Raw genomic sequence first — 14,752 nt, forward strand, 5'->3', positions numbered from 1 at the left:
CTAAAAGTCCCACAGGCCACATGGCACAGTCAAACAAGCAAATAAACAAAAATCTTACCTTTTAGAGGGGCAGACAGTAAAGAAATAAACTCATAAAATATATCAGGGGTCAAATGGTGATAAATAAATGTTCTGGAGGAAATGAAAGGCTGCTGCTGCTGCTAAGTCGCTTCAGTCGTATCCGACTCTTAGTGACCTCATGGACTGCAGCCTACCAGGCTCCTCCGTCCATGGGATTTTCCAGGCAAGAGTACTGGAGTGGGGTGCCATTGCCTTCTCCGAATGAAAGGCTAGAAGGGTACTAAGAAATATAGAAAGAAGGGAGGTTATTATTAAAGAGGTGAGAGAAGACATCGCTGAAAAGGTGACATTGGCATGATGTGAGCGGGACTAGGCAAGAGAAGGGGCTGTGTTGGGTCTTGCAGGTCATTATAAGGACTGACTTTCACAGAGAGATCTGGGGCCACAAGAGGGTCTTGATGCTGATCAAGACTGACTCGATCACCTCACTTTTGTTTTGAAAAGGATCCTCCTCCTTGCTATGTGGAGAAAAACAGGGAGGAAGCCAGGTGAAAAGAGAAAGACAAGCTAGCTGGTTATCGTACACTCCAGCTGGGAAGTGATGGTGACTCAGAAAAATCACTGGATAGCTGTGAAAGTGGTGTATGTGGAATTTGTTGATGGGCTGACTGGACGTGGGGATATGACAGAGAAAAGCAGAGTCAAGGATGTCTTTAATATTTTTGTGGCTTAGGCAACCAGAAAAACAGGGTTGTAATTATTCTCTGGGGGATGGTGAGAAGAAGAGCAGGATGGAGCCAGAGAGACCTGGCATCTGGTTTTGGGCAGGCTGGGTGTACGTTGCGTGTCAGACATTTAATGGATGCGTCAAATAGACATCTGGGTGTGAGCTGGGCTTTCAGGAAAAGAGGTCAAGTGCTGGTGATACAGTTTTGTAACTTGACAGCACAGATGTGATTTGTAAAGCTATGAGCTAGTATTTCGTGTGTCTTTGCTGTCAGCGTCTTTGCTGCAAGCATTTTCGCTGCAAATTGGCCATAAGACAATTTTGCCATGAAGGATATACTAACCGGTTGACAGTTTGGGGTTTGACAGTTTGGTTTCAATGAGTTGAAATGCATTAGCATTTCTTCTAGTCAGTGACATTATTGATGTCTTTATCGAGCTACCAGGTAATGTCTCTCCTTTACTTTTTGTTCTTTTAGCTTTTTTCTCCTATTGTTTTATCTTTTACAGCAAAATTGCCTATGGCCAATTAGCCATGAGGCAAAAATATTTGGGGCAAAAATGCTTGCGGCAAAGATGCTTACAACAAAAGCATCTAGAACCATGAGCTAGAACCAAGAGATGAAGGCAGTTAGAGGAGGAACAAGGTCCAGGAACTGACCTCCGGGACTTTTCAACCTTAGAAGTCAGAGGGACGAGGAACAGACAGAGAGGTGAGAAGAAAATCAGGAAAGGAGGATCCTGGAAGTCAAGTGGAGAAAGTGTTTCAGGGAAGATACAGCAATCATCTCTGTGTATGAGAGGAGATGGAATCCAACGCATTGGTAGGTAGGGGCTGATCCTAGATAGGAGCGTCAATGAATGGTAATAGGAGGAAAGGCAGAGAATCTGAGCATAGATGAAAGTAGGCAGCAGGTGGCACAGTGCCAAACTTCTCTAATTTCTCCTGTATTTTCTCTCAGCCATCGGTGGAAAGTAGAGAAAGGAGGGCCTGGAGGTTAGAGAGAGGAAAACGTATGAACTGGTCAGCTAGGAGAGTGACAGCAAGGCCGAGAGAAGCGCAGTAGGATGGGTGAGCAGCGGCATGGCTCTTGTTGAGGCTTGAATTTGAAGTGAGACTTCTCGACTTGGCTGTGCCTTGGTCTCCAGTCATATGAGGCTGCAGGCAGGAGTAGGTGGAGGGTTGGATTGGCCAGGGTTTGGGGTAAAATAGAGAACTGAGCAGACAATAACTAAATGATGGACTCCATCTTGGGCCTGGAGGGACATCCATGGTGGTCCAAGGGCTAAAACTCCGTGCTCAATGCAGGGGGTCTGGGTTTGATCCCTGGTCAGGGCACTGGATCCCACATGCTGCAACTAGGGATCCTGCATGCTGCACTGAAAATTGAGGACCCCATGTGCTGTAGCTGTAGCTGAGACCAGGTGCAGCCAAAATAAATAAAAAAGAAGGAAAAAGTTGGATCTGGAGGAAACAGAGGACATAGGGGATGAGAGCAGAGAAAAGAGGTACACTGGATGAATGGATTGCAAATAAATCCCAGTCAAGCAGCAGGGTTGTTCCAGTTGGGATCTGATAGAATTAACCACAGCAGGGGGTGGTCAGAAAGTAAGATGCTTGAAATCTAGATTTGGGAACTGAGATAGTGTGACAAGATCTGGATAGAGGTCAGCATACCATGGCCTTGCAGGTTAAATCTGGGCCTGCAGCCTGCTTTTATACAGCCTTGAGATAAGAATGGTTTTTCACATTAAAAAAAAAAAGACTATTATCCTTTTACAAAAACAGTTGCTCCAAGAATTGAAGGTATTTCATGGCCCACAAAACCTAAAATAATTACTACCCGAAGCAGCAGGCCCTTTATAGAAAGAGTGCTGACTCTTGGTCTAGACTCTAGGGTATCACCAGGTGTGTGAGTGGCTGAGGTCAGGCAGAGGACACAGTGGTGAAGGGCAGGTGGCCAGGATATCTTCCAGGATCAATTACTTGGGTATAGAGCCCACCAGTCATTACAATGGTGGTGTTGGAGAGACTGACAGGGAACCAGAACTAACAGCCAAGGAATGAGGGGGTGTGACCTGGGATTGGTAGATGACTGAAGAGAAAGGACCACAGTGTGGAGGAATCAAACATGGCCTAGACTGATGATGTGAGCATCAGAAGTGAGAATTTAAGGGGAGAGAGAGAGAGGAGGAGATAGAGAAGGCATGCTCTGGAATGGAAGGAGTTAGTGGGTTGAGCTAGTTGGTCACAGATTCACCTCCAGGTGCCAGTGGTTTGACGGAGAAACACAGCCACCCCTTGTCAGAGTTGCAGAAGCAGCAGAGTGCTCATGACTGGCCTGAGTGATGTAGCTAACGGTGGCCTGAGCAAAGACCATGGCAAAGGGGCAGTGAGGTCAGCCACAGCTGGCAGAAGAGGCTTTGCAGAGAAAGACTTTGGGTTGAGGCTTGAAGTATTAGCAGGTGTTAGGTAATGATGGTGGTGAGGGGAGAGGGATATATATGTGCAGGAAGGCGTGGTATCTTTGAACACTGACCTCAGAAAATCATGAATGAACTTGGGCACAGTTGGAGGTTCGGAATCAGTGCAATTAGGACCTTCGGGTGAAGAACATTATTGTTTCTCCTTTAATATTTGCGTGTGAGGCTTAGGGATAGTGAATGCTCTGTGTAGATAGGTAGATGCTCTATGAGTGAAACATGACATACATTGGCCTTTAAACTTGTTACTGCCCCATAGTATTGTAGGAAAATGTATTTTATGTATTTACATAAAGATTTATTCATTTCTCTCTCCAGCATCTTTTGAGAGCATCTTGTCTGCCTTATGCTCTGCCAGGCATTGGGGATACAGTGGTGAACAACACGAATATGGTCATTCCCCTCTCAGAGCTTACAGTCTGCAAGTAATTACACTGATGTATGAACTGTACAAAAAAGATCTTCACGACCCAGATAATCACGATGGTGTGATCACTCACCTAGAGCCAGACATCCTGGAATGTGAAGTCAAGTGGGCCTTAGAAAGCATCACTACGAACAAAGCTAGTGGAGGTGATGGAATTCCAGTTGAGCTATTCCAAATTCTGAAAGATGATGCTGTGAAAGTGCTGCACTCAATATGCCAGCAAATTTGGAAAACTCAGCAGTGGCCACAGGACTGGAAAAGGTCAGTTTTCATTCCAATCCCAAAGAAAGGCAATGCCAAAGAATGCTCAAACTACCACACAATTGCACTCATCTCACATGCTAGTAATGCTCAAAATTCTCCAAGCCAGTCTTCAGCAATATGTGAACCGTGAACTTCCAGATATTCAAGCTGGTTTTAGAAAAGGCAGAGGAACCAGAGATCAAATTGCCAACATCCGCTGGATCATGGAAAAAGCAAGAGAGTTCCAGAAAAGCATCTATTTCTGCTTTATTGACTATGCCAAAGCCTTTGACTGTGTGGATCACAATAAACTGTGGAAAATTCTGAAAGAGATGGGAATACCAGACCACCTGATCTGCCTCTTGAGAAATTTGTATGCAGGTCAGAAAGCAACAGTTAGACCTGGACATGGAACAACAGACTGGTTCCAAATAGGAAAAGGAGTTCGTCAAGGCTGTATATTGTCACCCTGTTTATTTAACTTATATGCAGAGTACATCATGAGAAACGCTGGACTGGAAGAAACACAAGCTGGAATCAAGATTGCTGGGAGAAATATCAATAACCTCAGATATGCAGATGACACCACCCTTATGGCAGAAAGTGAAGAGGAACTAAAAAGCCTCTTGATGAAAGTGAAAGTGGAGAGTGAAAAAGTTGGCTTAAAGCTCAACATTCAGAAAACAAAGATCATGGCATCCAGTCCCATCACTTCATGGGAAATAGATGGGGAAACAGTGGAAACAGTGTCAGACTTTATTTTTCTGGGCTCCAAGATCACTACAGATGGTGACTGCAGCCATGAAATTAAAAGACGCTTACTCCTTGGAAGGAAAGTTATGACCAACCTAGACAGCATATTCAAAAGCAGAGACATTACTTTGCCAACAAAGGTCCATCTAGTCAAGGCTATGGTTTTTCCTGTGGTCACGTATGGATGTGAGAGTTGGACTATGAAGAAGGCTGAGCACCGAAGAATTGATGCTTTTGAACTGTGGTGTTGGAGAAGACTCTTGAGAGTCCCTTGGACTGCAAGGAGATCCAACCAGTCCATTCTGAAGGAGATCAGCCCTGGGATTTCTTTGGAAGGAATGATGCTAAAGCTGAAACTCCAGTACTTTGGCCACCTCATGCGAAGAGTTGACTCATTGGAAAAGACTCTGATGCTGGGAGGGATTGGGGGCAAGAGGAGAAGGGGACGACAGAGGATGAGATGGCTGGATGGCATCACCGACTCAATGGACGTGAGTCTCAGTGAACTCCGGGAGTTGGTGATGGACAGGGAGGCCTGGCGTGCTGCTATTCATGGGGTTGCAAAGAGTCGGACACGACTGAGCGACTGATCTGATCTGATCTGATCTGATGGTCAGCGCTAAGAGAGGATGTTATTGGTGCTCAATGCCTTGGCATCTAAATTAATTTGGGAACCAGGGAAGAATCCTGGCAGAAGTGACATTTAGTATGAAGGAGAAATAGGTTGTTGTTGCCAGAGTAAGGAATGGGTGGTGGTAAATTTCCAAGTGAAGTGACGGCATGCCCTGGGTTGGAGGCGGGAGAGAACTGTTTCAGGCACTGAAAGACACAGAGAGACGTGAGAGATGGGTCTAGAGAGACAATGGCGGCCTGGTCTGGAGTGGATTCTCCGTCTCCATGTGGCTTTTTTTTTTGGGCTGCCTGGTACATCTTACAGGATCTTGGTTCCCTGAACAGGGATTGAACCTGGGCCCTGAGCACTGAAAGCATGGTGTCCTAATCACTGGATCACCAGGGAATTCCCTCCATGGAGCTTCTGATGAGTGTTCAGAGTTTTCCTTTCTCTAGACTGCAAAGTCTGAGAAGGCAGGAACCAAATCTGTCCTGCTCACTGCTGCATACCTACCTATGGAGTGCCTGCCTTTCGAGTCTGGCACATAGTAATGGTTTGTTGATTATGGTTTATTGAATGAACGTATAAACATGAACCTTAGTTTAACTCTGAAATTTATTATGTTCATCAGTACAAATACCTTCATTATAGCATTCTTGTAAACAATAAATGTGAAAGTATTTCAGTAAACTGTGAAACATGATACTTGTTTTAAAGCTGTGAAGTATTATGTTGCAAATATGTATAATGTAGTACTTCAGTTGAACCCTTAACAACTGTTTTGTTTTTTTTTTTTTGAGAACCTTATTTATTCCACTCAAGTCAGAAAAATCCTACAAAACACTGTATTAGAGAAAGTATCCAGTTATATACAGTATAAACGTAGCTTGATTAGGGGGAAAAAACCTTCATCAGCCTGATTACATCCTTTTGCCACTTCCTGAGTGGCTTTTAGCATTATTCAGGTTGCTTGTTTTCCACTAAGTGAGCATTAATCAACAGCAAGTAATTATGCTTTTCTCCAGGCCCATAATAGATCCCATCTTGTCCCTCTTTGTGTACTAGTCTATTTTCACCAGTGAATCATCATCTCTATGAAAGGAGGCATCGTGCTTATTTTTATCCCCAGCATCTCACGTTATGGCTGTTAGCTGGTATTGAATACCTGTTAGTTGAGTTTAATAGGTAAATTTATCCTAGAAATTGACATTATACCTTTACTCATTCAAAAATATGGTAACAGGCTCTAAATACTTTTCATGCACTTACACGGTCCTTTGGTATTGCTGCTGCTGCTACTTAGTTGCTTCAGTCATATTCGACTCTGTGTGACCCTATGGACTGCAGTCCACCAGGCCCCTCTGTCCATGGGATTCTCCAGGCAAGAGTACTGGATTGGTTTGCCGTGCCCCCCTCCAGGGAATCTTCTAGACCCAAGGATTGAACCGGGGTCTCCAGCATTGCAGGCAGATTCTTTACCACTGAGCCACCAGGGAAGCCCCATTTGGTGTTGATATATTACCAAATGCTTCAAATGCAGTCTTCCCTTGGTATCTACAGGGGATTGGTTCCAGTTCCCACCACATATCAAAATGTGCAATACTCAAGTCTTATGGCATAGTATTTGCAGGTAACCCTATCACATCCTCCTATATAATTTAAATAATCTCTAGATTACTTATAACTCTCAATGCAGTGTGAGTGCTAAGTTGCTTTAGTCGTGTCTGACTCTTTGCGACTCTATGGACTGCAGCCCACCAGGCTCCTCCCTCCATGGGATTTTCCAGGCAAGAGTACTGGAGTAGGGTGCCATTGCCTTCTCCATAATGCGGTGTAAACCTATGTAAATAGTTGCCAGTAACAAATTCAAATTAGGCTTTTTGAAATTTCTGGAACTTTTTCCCCAAATATTTTCTATCTGTTGCTCTTTTAAGGCATTTTATTTTTTTTGGCTGTGCCACGTGACTTGTGGGATCTTAGTTCCCCAGCCAGCAATTGAACCTGGACTCTCAGCAGTGAAAGTGCGGAGTCCTACCCATTGGACCTTCAGGGAATTCCCTTCTGAATATTTCTGATGCATGTCTAGTTGAATCTGAGGATGCAGAACTCCACAGGTGTGGGTGCAAAGGGTTGAACTTTTAAAATAACTTCAAAGAGAAAAGGATGAAGATGTAGAAACACTGGATTTCATTTTACCTCCCAATTTTCCAGTATTTTTGTTTCAGGTCTACCAAATAATGAGCAATAATCAATAATAATTTTACCATTTTCTTTGAGATATGATAATGGAAAGCTAAGAAAGTTGGAAAGCTTTTTTGATACTTAGGCCAGGTTTCTTTTTATTTTATTCTGTTATATACCTTTCTGGTCTACTGAAAAAGTTTTCTATCTATAGCATTTAAAAGCTATATTTGCTCTTATGTTTAGCTCTTTAATTTTGACTTAATTATTGTATACACAAATAAGTCTCTTGATCTTGTCCTATAAAACAGTTCCCATGGCTTTTTAATAACTACTGCTCAACTCTGCTCTTATTTTTTGAGGTGTAAGCTCAGGGTGATCTAATCATTTGGAAGAAGAATTCTCTGAAATGAATTTTAAAGTAAAGAATTTTTTTTTTTTTTAGAATTCGTGATTTATTTTTTGTCTATGTCTGCATTTCCCAAATATTCTTTCTAGTGATAAACTTAAATAGAAAAACCTCTGCTGAGACAGAAGGAATGAGGGGGAAATGCTTTTTGTGTGTATATACTGTAGTTTTCTCATTCATTAATGCGGTACTGTCATTAATTTACACATCCCATCTATTATTGTGGTGGTGAGTTTAGTCACTAATTCTGTGTCCGACTCTTGTGACCCCATGGACTGCAGCCTGCCAGATTCCTCTGTCCATGGGATTTCTCAGGCAAGAATCCTGGAATGATTTGCTATTTCCTTCTCCAGGTGGTCTTCTCCACCCAGGAATCAAACCCACATCTCCTGCATTACAGGTGGTCTCCTCTATTGTAGGCAGATTCTTTACCTCTCATTATTACAAAATGTGTAATAAATTTGCAACAATTTATTCCACTGCTGCTTTCTGAATTTTTCTTCTGAACTTATTTTTTTTGGTCAAGCTGCAGGGCATGCAGGATTTTCTGTTTCCCTGACCAGGGATGGAACCCATGCCCTGGCAGTGGAAGTGCGTAGTCTTAACCGTTGGACCACTGCCTGGCAAGTCCTAGAACTCATTTTGAATAATTAGATTAAGTTTAAATGGCTTTCAAGTTCTAGGTATAATGTTTGAACATTAAAGTTGTTCATCAAAAATAGAAGACCTGTAGCGAAGGGCCTGTTACAGAATTTTTTCATTAACACTTTTCTTAGGTTTGTGTGCAGTATATGCTCAACATAAAGGCGACGACACTCCCATGTATTTTCAAATATTTTGAGGGTCTGGTCTGCTGCATGTCTTTTCTCCCCACGCCAGACTGCTGTCTCCAGTATATCCCCAACCTTGAGGTCTTGGCTCAAAACGAGCCCTTTCTGAGGGCCCAGGTACTCTCTGTGTCACCAACTTTAGAATTTTATCTAGATGTGAAAAAAGCCTGCGTAGTTGTTTAGTTACTTATTGCAACTCTCCTCCCCATGCTAGTCCGTCATGTGACAGGTCTCCACTAGAGGTGAAAATCCTTGGCCTAATTATATATTCTCTGCATTTGTGATAAGCGAATAAATTCGGTATTTTATTTTATTTATTTATTTATTTTTTAAATTCGGTATTTTAACTCAGCCAAGTCAGTATTCTTGCCTGGAGAATTCCAAGGAGAGAAGCCTGGCCGGCTACAATTCATGGGGTCGCAGAGAGTCGGACAGGACTGAGCGACTTAATTTTCACTTCCAAGTCAGATCATTCTCTTCCCTAGGCGAATGAAACTCCAATACTTTGGCCACCTGATGCCAAAAACTGACTCATTGGAAAAGACCCTGATGCTGGGAAAGATTGAAGGCGGGAGGAGAAGGGAACGACAGACGAGATGGTTGGACGGCATCACCTACTCGATGGAGATGAGTTTGAGCAAGCTCCGGGGAGTTGGTGATGGACAGGGAGACCTGGCGTGCTGTAGTCCATGGGGTCGCAAAGAGTCGGACACGACTCAGCTGACTGAACGGAACCGAACTGAGGCGAATGAGACCTGATTCTAACTTTGCAGGACTCCGCATAAATCTTATTAGAGGAAGACTGCGCTTTCTCGCCAGACAGTAGTTATGACCCAAACTGCGTGTTTCTCAACCCTATTCTCACTCGAGGAGCTAGGGGCCTGAGAATCTGCTCCCCAACGTACGTCTTGCAGAATCCAGAGGTGGAACCCGAGCGCTCGTCAGCCGAGCACCGCCGCCACGTCAGCCGGCGCCCGTGACGCCAACGCGCTTGCGCGCGGGAGGGGCGGGGCGCGCCCGGAGGCCCGCCCCCTACATCCGGGGCCTAAGCGGCGGCGGCGCCGCCGCGCAGGGCGGGTCACGTGGCTCCTTCCTTTCCGTCTCTGGCCGGCTGGGCGCGGGCGACTGCTGGCGAGGCGCGTGGAGCCTCGCGTTGGTTCCCCTTCGTCTCCTCTCCCGGCCCGGGACCCCGAGGATTCGCTGACGCCGGGTGAACTGAGCCTGCCGCCAAGATGCCGGCCTATTTCCAGAGGCCGGAAAATGCCCTCAAGCGCGCCAACGGTGAGGAGGGGATCGGAGCGCGCTGGACTGGGGCGGCCCGAGGCCTCGGAGGTCGAGGGGGCCCGGGCCTGGTGCGCGGTGTGCGGCCGCCCGACTGTGGCTGCACGGGAGGCCCCTGCAGCCTGCCCGCCGCCGACCCAGCCGGGGGTTGGGTATGGTATACCTTCTCGCTCCAACTGACATGGGAGGTAGAGCGGGGAGGGTGGGAGGCGCGGAGCCGGGAACCGTCTCTCTGCGGGGCTCGCCTTCCTCCCGCCGCCTCCCGGTGAGTCTCGGGGGGCAGGGTGGCGGCGTCGCGGCTCCGGAGACAGGCCGACGCGGGCCCGAGCTCCTCTCTCTCCTCGCCTCTGCTGGGCACCCCCTCACTCCAGACCACGGGACCTTGTGCGCTTCGGCCCCGCGCCCCCGGCCGCCATCTGGGAGTGCCGGGGAGGAGGAAACATGGCTCCCTCCCGGGGACAATGCACGCGAGAACCTCGGCTCCACCTCCCGCCGGGCCGGGAGGCTTGGCAGGCCCACCTCCGGGCCCTCCTGCGGACGCCTCCGCGCCCCCGAATCCAGCGCCGCGCTTTGCCGGCTCAGGACACTTCCCCTTCCGACCCCTCTTCTTCGCTTCGGGGACTCGGACCCCTTTAACTCGTTCCCTATTTTTAAAATTTTTTTTTCTTTCGGCATTGATTATTGGCTGTTGCGAAGCCTACTCCGAGTCTCAAGGAAGTTGGGACAGAGTTAATACTATAAGAGGGACTTGAAGTTTCAAAGATTAGGAAAGTGAGGCCTAGGAAGACTGGTTTGCCCAAGGTCACTCTGGGAGTGAGTTGTTGAGCTAGAAGCCTAACACCAAGGTCTCTGAACTTCAAGATCCATCGTGGTTCTCTCCCCCCGCCCCCACTATTGCGCTGCTGCTTGGGATTATTTCCATATGTGTGCTTGAGTCGGCGGCACTGTTGGGAAAACTTGTGTGTGTCCTGATCTGTTCAAGAGGCATTTATTACGTTGCCATTACAGGGGGTGCAAATGTATTCTCTGGTCTTTCAATAGATTATTATTTAGGGTTTATAAGTGTTAGAGCGTCCATTGCTCTTTCATTTTCACGTTTCCTCAAGCCAAACGAGTTTTGGGTCTTAACCCCTGTTGTGGATCGATGTACCGTGTCTGTTAACCCTTTTATACTTATGAAGCTTATTTTGTTAGTTCGTTTGAAAATCCTCTTAGGAAAAGGTCAGTTTCAGTCAGTGCGTACAGTTGATACCACTGATAATCTGTCAGGGCCAGAGAGCTGTTTGTCGTATGCTTGTTATTTTTACTGTAAGTTAACAATTTCGGGGATAAGTAACCGTCTGTGGAATAGGATAATGCCGCATTCTGTGGAATAGAGTAACTGTTCCAAAAAACAATGGAAACTACAACTTTGATCTAATCACTCACTCTGATCCTCCATGTAAATAGTTTGAACAGGCAGGAAGTTTACACGTGCTGATTAATTTATAGGAAAGAAAATAAGATTGAGATGGAAATTTAATCCTACAAAATAAACTAGCAAATTTAGGGAAAGCATTATTTCTTAAATGTTTTGAAACTTAAGAGAATTACATATTGTGGTATACATATGACTTGGGTGAAATTACTACTATAGATGTGTTTTACAGCCCTTTGAATGCTTTACCAATACATTTTTTTCCATGTTAATTGGCTGAAGCACTGTAATCTCCATGGCCTAAATACTACATATTGATGTGTTCAAGCCTTGTATCCTTCACTCCTCCCTTTTGAATCTATATGAACTTAATATTTCAGTAACTTTAAAATTAGAAGTAATGTATGTTAACATCTTAAATCTTTTTTCACAATTTCTAAGTTGAAATAGATTTGATTCATGAAGAGCAATTTGTGAAAATGTCAGAAATTCAAGTAGGCAAGATGAGAAAGACATGGGGATGGGGTCTTCAATTTGTTAGTGTAGTTTTTGTAAAAGACCTTTTAAAAAGCTGTTAGATGAGTGCTGGTATGGTAGAGAGGCCTTCCCTTTCAAGTAGTATAATTTCTGTACCTTTCATCTTAGATCCTGTTTTAGTATCAATGAGCAGAATGTGGATGGCATATGACACTGTTGACAAAATTTTATAAGTAGGGTAATCAGAGCACATTTTATTTTTAATGGGAATAATCTCATTTATCTATAACATTTGTAATATCAAATCAAATCACATTTAGATCCCATCCATTAGAGTATCCTAGGAGAAGGCAGTGGCACCCCACTCCAGTACTCTTGCCTGGAAAATCCCATGGATGGAGGAGCCTGGTGGGCTGCCGTCTGTGGGGTCGTACAGAGTCAGACACGACTGAAGTGACTTAGCAGCAGCAGCATTAGAGTATCCTAATTTAGGTGTAGAATGGTTTGTCAGAGCAGTAGTTTTGGAAGCAGTTGGAAAACAAGCATTCTGGAAAATGAGTCCCAGCAGTTACCGGCAAGAAATTTGCATACCCCAGAATCATTCAGAAAAAGCCCCCTTTCCAGTTCATATTGATGATAGTGCCAGCTCTGTTGCTTCTGACTGTATAATGGCCTTTTAACTTACACTCTACAACCAGTGTCTTAAAAATAAAGTTGTTATTAAGCCCACAAATTATGTAACATTATAGCTTATCTACTTGATCTGTTACACAAATAACCTAGTAAAATTGAAGGGCTGACCTAAACTTTACTATAGGTAGATACATAGATCACTCACTGTGTCTTTAAGAATGCCTACCCTCCTAGGAATAGTTTGTAATTCCAGATTTTATTTTTAAGATGATATCAATCTGGAAATGAACGTTTCTTTAAAGATTGCAGTACAGCTTTTAGTGTGTGATAGTTTTCTCTCGCACAGCCTCAAAAACTTGTTTTTTTCCCCCTAATTAGATGATTGTTTTGGAATTTGAAAGTATTGGATTTGGAATCTTAATTTGACTAGCTATTGAGGAAATGAAAAGTACTTTCAGTTCTATCACTAAACAAGACTTACTATTTTTTTTAAGTGACATTGTTACCACAGTCATTTAAAAATAAGAGATTGGGAATTATTTTTGGCTAGTTTGTTATTTTGTCACCACATCATACTGGGGCCAGCTCTTAAATTTAACTCTTGGTGCCTATTTTGCAACATATTGATAGTGCTTATATACAGTAGTATGGGTTTTAAATCCTCAGTGTAAGATTGGGAATTGGATATAATAAATTATTTTGGTGGGCTGCTGTGATACCCTTAATGTAAAGGATAAACGTAAAAACATTTACTCCCCAATTTTTGGCTGATGGAAGCTTTTTCTGTTAAATAGTTGTGAAAAAACACTAATATATTGTTAAATTTTAAAATAACTGTGTGTGCATGCTCCAGGAAGATGATAAGTAGGTCCTTTCCTTGAAACAGAAAAGGCTTATTCCAGCAAAGTATCTAGTTGTATTCAGTGTTACATCTTTGATTGGGAGGGGTGTAATAAAATTGACCCAAGTGAGAATGGCCTTGCCCCCATATTGGCAGATATGATATTGAGATTATTGAAGTATTGAAGAGGGGTTTATATTTATTTGCATGTGAGGAGTTTGGTTTGGTATAATATGGGATGACTTAGGATATTGTGTTAAAAGATACTGACTTCAATGTGTTTTGTGATTTCTCCTGTATAAAGTTTTAAAAATATACTAGAATAGAAATATTGTTTATAGTTTTCCTGGAGGAAGGAATGTTCAGAGGCAGCATTCCTGAGAGATGTGATGATTGGAAGAAGAAATGAGTTACTAAGTAAATCCTTCAGATAGGAGACGTTTTGGTCTGTGTTTGCCCTAGAATAGTTATATCTTAGATAATGCTGTACATTGTTAGGTCAATGCCTAAAACAATTGTCAACGATTTTTTTTTTTTTTTTTAAGAAAAATGAACATTGATTTTAAAAAACAGATGTGTTTTAACTTTTTTATAGCGTAAACTAGTGTTCTGCCAAATTATTGTCAAATTTTCAGTGGAGAAATTTTTGTGTGTGTGAAATTTGGTACTTAGTTTTAAGTTAAACATAACCAGAAAAGAACCACCCGTAGTCTGTTAAGTGTATTAAGTTTAAAAAAAAAAAGAAAAAATATGATAAATTTTAACTTTGGTCAGAAATGTAATGGAGGAGCTTTTGCTTTTCAAAACAAGCAGTATACCCAAAATCTGAGGTTGGAACAGATTTTGAAATATTGCTACATACAGAATGCCATCAGATTTAGGCAGTGAATTTTTAAAAGAGTATACAGTTGTTTGCTCTACATTCAAAAATTTTTTTCTCAATTAAAAAATAAACTTTTAATTTTAGAAGTTTGAGATTTACAGAATTATTGCAAAGATAGTACAGAGGGTCACACCACACACAGATTCTCCTGTTAATAAATATCTTAGATCTGTGTGGTATGTTTGTTACAACTAATGAATCAATGCTGATACATTATTATTAAGAAAAGTCCATACATTGTTCTCAGCTTTCTGTAATGTCTCCTGTGTATTTCAGGATCCCACCCAAGGTACATTACATTTCGTTGTCTCCTTAGGCTCCTCTTGGTTGTGGCAGTTTCTTAGATTTGTTGGTGGCCTTGACAGTTTGAGGAGTATTGGTTGTCAGGTATTTTGTCTCTTAGCTGGGATTTGTCTCAGTTTATTTCTCGTGTTTAGATTGGGATAAATAAGTGGAGAGATACTTTGTGCTCATGGATTGGAAGACTAAATGCTGTTGTCAGTTCTTCCAAACTTGTTATAAAGGTTCAGTGA

At 43.2% G+C, this 14,752-nt stretch overlaps 1 protein-coding gene across 1 annotated transcript in view; it reads left to right on the plus strand.

Moving 5' to 3' along the window:
- Nucleotides 1–9,732: 9,732 nt before the first annotated feature.
- The window catches only part of EIF3A (eukaryotic translation initiation factor 3 subunit A), a 31,520-nt gene continuing 26,500 nt past the window's right edge, over nucleotides 9,733–14,752 (plus strand). Inside the window, exon 1 of the mRNA XM_027529404.1 lies at nucleotides 9,733–9,968. Within this exon, the coding sequence (XP_027385205.1) occupies nucleotides 9,920–9,968 (49 nt within the window). The 5' untranslated portion in view covers nucleotides 9,733–9,919. The remainder of the gene's footprint in view (nucleotides 9,969–14,752) is intronic.

Source organism: Bos indicus x Bos taurus, chromosome 26 (assembly GCF_003369695.1).
Source record: "Bos indicus x Bos taurus breed Angus x Brahman F1 hybrid chromosome 26, Bos_hybrid_MaternalHap_v2.0, whole genome shotgun sequence".
In the NCBI taxonomy this organism is placed as follows: Eukaryota; Metazoa; Chordata; class Mammalia; order Artiodactyla; family Bovidae; genus Bos; species Bos indicus x Bos taurus.